Consider the following 8,344-nt stretch of genomic DNA (forward strand, 5'->3'; position numbering starts at 1 on the left):
GCCGTAGTCCACAAGTCTTGCATCCTAGATTGGCAGGAGTTGCTTTTGATGGCCATATCCTTCGCAATGTATGAACACTCCAAGGCCATGCTCGCACCACGTGTAGATCCAACCCAAACTTGCCTAACCTAGTACACTCTAGAGCCACCTCTATTCTCACACCAGGCATGTTAGGAGCATATCCACATTTGCCAAAGAAGGGTCAAGGTCTCAGACAACTGTCTTCACAATATGACTCATCACTTAGATAACACCCTCCCGGCATCATATTAACTTGTGAGGGGTACCTTCTATTGAAAAATGTGGTGTCAAAGAGCACAAGGAAAGTATGGAGTGAGTGTGAGTAGGCACATCACCAAGTGAGAATTATCCCACATGCAAGAGAATTATCCCAAAGAGCACAAGGAAAGTATGGAGTGAGTGTGAGTAGGCACATCACCAAGTGAGAATTATCCCACATGCAAGAGAAAATCCAAGTTGTACTCTCCTCCATATAAAAGGGGAAAATTTCAAGCAATGCAAATATATCACTTGCACTTATCTTAAGTCTTTTTATGTATCTAAGCTAATTCATCTTGGTGTCTAATTGTACTTGAGTGCATTTAATTAGCACACTCTCATTATGAGTTTTTTTTCATTTCTATCCACCTTAGTTTAGCATTGTGATTAGTGTAGGATTAGTTGATCTTTAGGTAAATTTCTTGTCATTAGGAGAGCTTGATCCATGATTCTCAACACCTTCACAAGTTTCAGTAATAAGGATCTTAACAATTTCCACTAAGTATATTACAAATAGTAATCCAAACAAATATCAGACATGTTCAAGCAAAATGATGTATCGTGAAATGAGGTAAACCATAACAAGTTTGATGAGATAGCCTTAGTCCTTCATCAAACCTCCAAACACATTTTCCCGATCCAACCACTTTCCGTCCAAGCCTTCGAATAACAATTTTGGTCTTTTCAATTTCTAGGTTAAGTCCTAGGGTTACTTGTTTCTAATTTGATCATTTGTGCTAAGATGAGCCTTAATCTAAACTTTCACTAGACCATGACACAAGTTCTTGATTCTAATCTATACACTTTTTCTTGAAGCTTCCAATCTTTTTTCTATCATTATAGTTTCTTCTTTTTTCTCTAAGGTTTCAACTGAGCTTTAATCATCTACTAATCTCTATGCCGAGGTCTTAATGTTTGTATCATCTCAAAGTTCAACTTGATGATTCTAAGGTAGATCTTGAGGTTCTTATCCTTTCGTTAGGACCTTTCTCTTGCATTATTTATTCCTCAAATTTGGAAGAGAATATGTCTACATAAGCTCTTCTCATTTATCAAATGATAGCACTGGATTAACTTATAAACATGCTTTGAAAATTACTCTACATTTCTCTTAACAATCATTTGTCCCTATTCTTCCCTCAAGGTCTTAAATATTTTTTTTTAAATTTCTTTTATGTTTACCATCCTTGATTTTTTTCTAATTCTTAATTTTTACACTTCCTATTTCTAGAGTTTTACTACCTCTCTCTAGAATCTTGTAGAATTTTGGATTTTTTTTTTAAATTATAGACTTTTCTAAATTTAAGTTCTTTCCCGTATGGTTCTACCTTTTCCTTAAACTCACTATTAATTCCAACTTCTAGGGGGATAATTTTCATTAGACATGTATTCTCTCTGTGAAGATGATTAAGCCTTTATTGGGATTATGGTCACGTTGACAAGGTTTCTTCTTTCATTATTTAAGTTATTAATGAGAACTAATCCTTATTGTTTTGCCAACTTTTCTTAGTTTTTTTTTGAGAAAAGCTATGATATGTGGCCTTATAAGAAGTGTATCTAGGTTACACCAGTTTGGCATGTGCACATCTTTAATAACTTGCTTTTATCTTTTAAATGAACAATAGGGTATACTTGTGTGCGCCCCAATTCTTCGATTCTAAAATTCTCTTATACTATAGTATGAATTATCGATGAAGTGCTTTCCCCTATAAACTATGCCTAAATTCTCTTATACTATAGTATGAATTATTGATGATCCCCTATAATCTATCTCTAAAATAAGGTTTATATGCACAAATGGCCTCAAATGATCTTTGGGCACATCCTAAATTATTGATCATCATAAGATTCATAAATTAGAGGGTTTTTACGCCTAAGGTTAAAAGCTCTTTCAAATATAAGACATAATTTCCTATCCATAGATGCTACAGGGGTTTTCTAAATAAACATACTTTAATAATCTAACTTGAATTTATACAAGTCTTTAGATTAGGATAAAATATTAATTGAAAGGGAGACTAGATAAATAAGTTACCCGTCTACATATTTCATCGAACCACCCAGTACACACTCCCGCTTTGACTTCTACACTGGAACTTCAACGGCTAGCCTCCCACTGAGCCTCACTGTTGATTTCGAGGACAAAACCATGATTAGGGAGGGGGGTATGTTAACCACATTGGCTAACATTCCTCCGAACATGCGGTAACACTCTCATGCCCTATTTTTGTATCGTGCAATGTGCTTTATGTAAAATGATTATAGAAAGTCTCTGAGCTTATGACTTGTGTAATACCGGTAATGTACAAATAGACTAGGAAATTATCTTAGACTAACTTAGGCATTTGGGTGGCCGGGCATTATACAAATGTGTCTTGTATATAAGACATTTTGACTAATGAGAAAAGACATAATCTCATTCCCATAATTGAGTTTGAGTCCTTGATCTTGTGGTTGAAGTTGCTTGTATGCTTTCTCTTCTTCTTTGTTGCATGCATACTTAGGGATTGTGTGGGTGGTGAGTGATGGTGTTGACATATCTTCTCTTCTCTCTCTCTCTCTCTCTCTCTCTCTCTCTCTCTCTCTCGTCAAATCTTTGTCTACTCTCTCATGGGATTGGAGGCGAAGAGAGAAGACATGGAGTAGATAAGAGAAGGAGAGAGCGAGAAGAGACTCTCGAAGGTAAGGTCTCCTTCTTTATCTACTCTTAAGGTAAGGTCTCATGTGCCCTCTGTCCTTCTCTTGTCTACTCTCTCATGCTCTCACTCACCGTGGCATTGAAGTAGAGGCTGAGCTTCCCATAGTTCTCTCTCTCTTTGCTCCCCACCCATTTGCAAAGCTCCTATGTGGTGACAATGAAGGAGGCAATGTTGAGGAACCTAGCGCTCGACAAGAGAGGGTTACTCTGCCAAGAGTGGCAAGAGATGCAAGTTCGTAAGACTCTTGCATTCCCAATCTTGTCTTTTCACGAACATGTTACTAGACACTCCTAATAACATTGTTACTCCCTTTCTCACCAATGCCATTTCTTCACTAATCTCATTTTCCAGTAATGTCTTTTTCTCAATAACATCACTTTCTCACTAGCACCATTATTTTTCACTAACATTTGTTTTTTGTTATTTTCCACTAGCATGCGTTTTTGTTATAAAAAAAAAGATCCAAAAATATTTATAAACTCCAAAATGTCCAAACAAAATAGAAAAGTCTAAAAAATAAAAAAATCAAAAGACAAAAATCTAAAGACAAAAATCTAAAAATAGTGCCCAATTAAGTTTGTGTACCAACTCATCAAGGAGCATTCCACATAAGCAAACCATGACTAACTTAGGGGGATTAAGCAATCTGTTGACACAATTGAATTCAATAGTTGGAATCCACCAACCCTTGAAGTCCATGCTTTATGTGCAAATCCCAATCACCTCTGTCATGCATTGGACCCACCTCATGACTCGAACTGTGCCACCAGTAGGGTTCACACCCTTGTTGGTATTATTTGAATTGCCCAAGCGGCTAGTCCTTTGCCAAAACACAACAAGTCTCAATGTAATGTGCAAATCCTAGAGGCTGGGAGTCAATACCCAATAATTGTTCCCATTCACAACTATTAGATGCCCAAACTTTAGCAATACTTAACAATCTAGGAAGAGGGGTTGCACAAAGGAAAGAATGAATGATACTCTAAACCTTGAGTTACCAATTTAGGGTGTTTACACACTTGGGTGGAAGCCCACGAAAAAGTTTTGCCCAACCAATCAGATCACCACAATCACCCGCGCGTCTGACATTTCTTTAGAGACTGTGACCACGCCCATGTACCCTCGCGCTGATGTGTTTGTTGACTGGAGCCCAACAACCACCGTTCCAGTTCCGGGCGGAATAGCCTTCCCACAGCTCTTAGTTGCAGGGCGCCTTTTCCGTGGGCATACCCGCGATCTATAAAGGGTATTGTCGCCTAGTAATTGTTTATCAAAAAGGTGCCTGCCCACAGCTCTCAACCTTTTTCGTGGGCCGGCCGGTAGTCTGTAAACACCCTTAATGAGGAAAATCATAATATAAAGTGGGCAGTTGGATTGCTTATTATTAATATTTTGATTCTGAAGTGTGGAGGCCGTTGGTTGTGTGAAGAATCATCGCCTCAGAAACAAGAGTGAAGAATCATCGCGTTGATCAAAAACAAGAGTCATCATGTCTTATGTTTTCAAGGTATGCCATATCTTTCGACCTCTGTACTCGCTGATCCTTCATTGGGCTCCTTTGAATTTTGGGGCTTCTCTGAATGTCTGGGTTTCTGCAATATATATTTGCATTTTAGGGTTTCTGTTCAATTTTAACCTAAATCATCCCATTGATTCTAGAGGTATGTTCTCATTGATTTCAGGGTTCGAAATTTAGGGTTCTGATTGAGCTCTCTTGCATGATGATGATTTTCCATTTCTGGGCCCTAGATTTACAATTTGATTCATTGTAGGGTTTCAATCCAAGGGCTCTAGTTGAGCCTAGATTTCCAATCCAAGGGCTCTGATTGATTCATTCAAGGGCTCCGGTTGATTCTAGGGTGCTCTGAATGGTTCCAGGGTTCCATTTCAAGGGTTGAGATTGATTCCGATGGTTCCAATAATTATATTATTATAATTTCTCATGTTCTCTACCACAGATAAAGTTTCAAAGCACTTTGCGGCGGGTCATAGTTCAAGGAGGGAGTGATGGTAGACCAGACCTTACCTTCATGGGATTGGAGGCGAAGATTCGCGACATGTTTCAGATTTCTCCCGATGACGGGCTTGTGATAATGTACACAGATCAGGACAATGAGGTGGTGACCATGGGCGATGATCAGGATCTGCATGATGCATGTGTCATGCAGATGATTAACCCTCTCCGCTTGGATGTGAAAGTAGCTGATGCGAAGAACAAAGAACCTGAGGAATCCTCCAGCCGACCCACTTATACCACAACTGAAGAGGCAAAGCTGCCCCCCAGCGATAGGTCTGGTGGACAATCATTCCAAGATGCTTTGCCCGAGCTAACAACGGATGCAGTGAAACAGTTGATAAGCAGCTTAGACAACCCATACTTAAAGGCCACATTACCCCATGAAGTGCTCTCGGAAGCCATACAAGGTATCTTGAAAGTGGCAAAAGGTGCCTTGTCTTCACATATGCCGTGCGAGCCAGCAATTGTTTCTAGCAGACAACAAGGCAATACTACTCACTCTACTTCCGGTCCACCCTCAGGCCCTTGTATGGTTGAAAATACTTCTCGAAGAGTTTCACGCATTTTTCACAAAGGTGTGCAATGTGATGGCTGTGGCATAATGCCCATAGTCGGGCCACGGTTCAAGTCGATCAAGTGAGAATCTGGCTTATTCCTATGTTTGAGTGGAAAAGTAGATTCAACCACTTACTCCTTTTTGTTTGCTTGCCATCTCAGGAGAGAAGACTATGACCTCTGTTGCAATTGCTTCATAGAAATGGGCAACAAGACTGATTTTCAGCGAATCAATAGACCCATCCTCAGCCGGAGACATCATCACCAACATTTTGTGCACGGAGTAAAGATGGTAACCAACCACATCCTCTATTCAGCAAGTAGTAGTAGGGCTATCATCCCTTGACAATACATGACATGCATGTATGCAGATGAGGCATCCAATGGGTCATCCTATGGGTCCAGTGGCTCCATCATTGAAGCCTTCCCGATGTTCCAGTTGGAAGCAGGATCATTTAGATATTGGTTCATCTTGTCTCATTGGCAACGCAGCCGCAGGAGGAGATCACAGCAATGGAAAGCTGGATGCACGTTTCGTAAGAGACGTCACCATCTTTGACGGAACCGAGATTGCTGGAGGAACTGGTTTCACAAAGATCTGGCGACTAAGGAACATCGGCACACTTCGGTGGCCCCATGGAACGCAGCTGGTTCATGTTGGTGGGGATGTTTTAGGATCTGACAAACCATCAAGTCTAGAGGTATCCATGCTTACAATTTCAAGCTACAGGAAACTTGATTAAATTGTGGTTTTCGTATCCTCTGTTGGGTGCGTGTGTAACACCCTTGTGGCCCGCCTGCAGTTATCTGAAGAGGGGCTACCTTGTGAAGAAGAAATTGATGCATCTGTAGATCTTGTGGCACCGGAGTGCCCTGGCCGCTATGTTTCTCACTGGCGATTGAGGGCACCATCAGGCCAGAAGTTTGGGCAGAGGGTATGGGTTTTAATCCAGGTAAATGGTTGTGTTTCTTATGTCACAGGCAAAGAAACATGCATGGTTTTGTTGTTCCACTGATAATATCTTTATGGAAAATTGTGAAGGTGGTACCAAAAGGTGGGCAATCTGCTCAAGTACATGTGGTGAAGGATTCTTTGCCGGAGATCTTACCTCAAATTACAGCCGAAGTGTCGTTACCGGTAACACATAGTATCAGCATTGATGGGCCTAATACAGTTAAGGAGTCTGCATCTGAACCTACACATACCACACAACTGGCAGTATACACGGCCGTCAAAGATACACTTCCCGTACAACTGGCAGTAGACATGGCTGTCGAAGATAGCCTGGACATGGTCAAAAGCGAGCTAGGTGGTGGTGGCTTTTCCCTTGTAGAGAGGCCGGGTGAGATTACAAAAAATCGCATCCTCTTCTGCCAGCACCCTGCAAAGCAGCAGGATTTTTCTGCCATGACAAATGCATCATATATTAGTGGGAAGCAGCAGACAGGGTCTGTGCAGTTCACAGGTGTGAGCAGCAAAGAGGAAGATGTTCTTCTGGAAAAGCTTAGCTCCATGGGCTTCACACAGAGGACTTCAAGTTTGGAGCCGCTTCATATGAATAACAACAACGTGCAAGTCAGGATTGATGATCTACTTGCCACCCGAGGTTGGGACCATATGCTTGATGACCTTGAGGAAATGGTAAGCTTGCATAAGCGAGGTATCTTTGGATTGCTCTTGAAGCACTTGCAACCAACAGGACACGAGTGGTTTTATGAGCCAATCAATGTGTGCTGTTTTTTTGAAATCTTGGTCATGGTTGTGCAGGGCTTCTATGATGCAGATATGAACCGCCGTCTTCTTTTTGAGAACAATGGCAGTGTGAAGCTTGTGGTTAAAGAGTTACTACGGATGCAGACCTCTGAAGTAAAATCAAGTTGAGACTTCAAATTTCTGCTGCCTTGCCACCAGAACCTTGCCCTGTCGCACTACGCCATCCATAAGGGGACATGAGCTGAACCCCGACGCCTAAATTTATAATGTATGTAATCTATAACGAAAAAATCAATGGCTGATGGCTTTATAGAACAGCATTGCACTGATTTACATTGTACAGCTACCAGCATTGCTCTGTTGAACTTCGTTCTTATGCACATATTATCCAGTGTGCATATGCTCAATGGACTCATACCTAATTAATTATCTTGCATATTATCAGTCTGACAGGTACTGGTATTTACTACTTATGGATGGTGCGACCTTGTTCTGTAAAGAGGGGCACATGTGACTGTGTTATGAATCTAGTAGTCTCACGTGAGGCACAATGAAAGAATCAGCTTAACGTGAGAGCGGCTTGTTGAAGTAGGTCAATGTGGATCTTTGCAAGGTGGGATCTTTACATTGGCTTGCCGGCTTGCCAAGCATCAAATACAGTAGCATTCACTTAAAAAATTTAGATTTGGTTTTGGTTTGTACTAATCCTCAATGAGAGCGCTACTCTCACAACCGATTGCCCTCATCTTCTATCCGAGTCTAATTTTGCATTGTGTGCGAGAGAGCGAGTGAGCAAGCTAACCTTTTTGTATAGAGTGTCTCTTCTTTCCTTAAAACCTAATCGCTTAGGTTTGTGTTGAGAACCTTTGAATGAGAAATGTTAATTTATGAGGCTTGATCTATTATTGAAGTTAGAGTATGTTAAGAGTGAAAGAGCTTGTGAGTTGGTTTGAGTGTTACATTAAATTAGCATTAGGATTATGATCAACTTGCTTTCAATTGACAAGGTGGTGAGAGCACCTTGGTGGGTGTTATATCAACAATTGCACCGTTGGCAGGTGTCATGCAAAAGTGGCATTA

At 40.8% G+C, this 8,344-nt stretch overlaps 1 protein-coding gene across 1 annotated transcript; it reads left to right on the plus strand.

The window, feature by feature from the left end:
• Positions 1-4,346: 4,346 nt before the first annotated feature.
• LOC147611011 (protein NBR1 homolog) lies at positions 4,347-7,690 on the plus strand. The gene is made up of 7 exons (XM_086785653.1): positions 4,347-4,485; positions 4,937-5,631; positions 5,713-5,842; positions 5,922-6,251; positions 6,354-6,503; positions 6,593-7,192; positions 7,319-7,690. Exons 1-7 carry the CDS (start codon positions 4,468-4,470, stop codon positions 7,430-7,432), a joined length of 2,037 nt encoding a protein of 678 aa, XP_086641779.1. The 5' UTR covers positions 4,347-4,467; the 3' UTR covers positions 7,433-7,690.
• Positions 7,691-8,344: the final 654 nt, after the last annotated feature.

Source organism: Cibotium barometz, chromosome 48, assembly GCF_041138505.1.
Source record: "Cibotium barometz isolate CiBa-2024 chromosome 48, ASM4113850v1, whole genome shotgun sequence".
NCBI classification, from domain to species: Eukaryota; Viridiplantae; Streptophyta; class Polypodiopsida; order Cyatheales; family Cibotiaceae; genus Cibotium; species Cibotium barometz.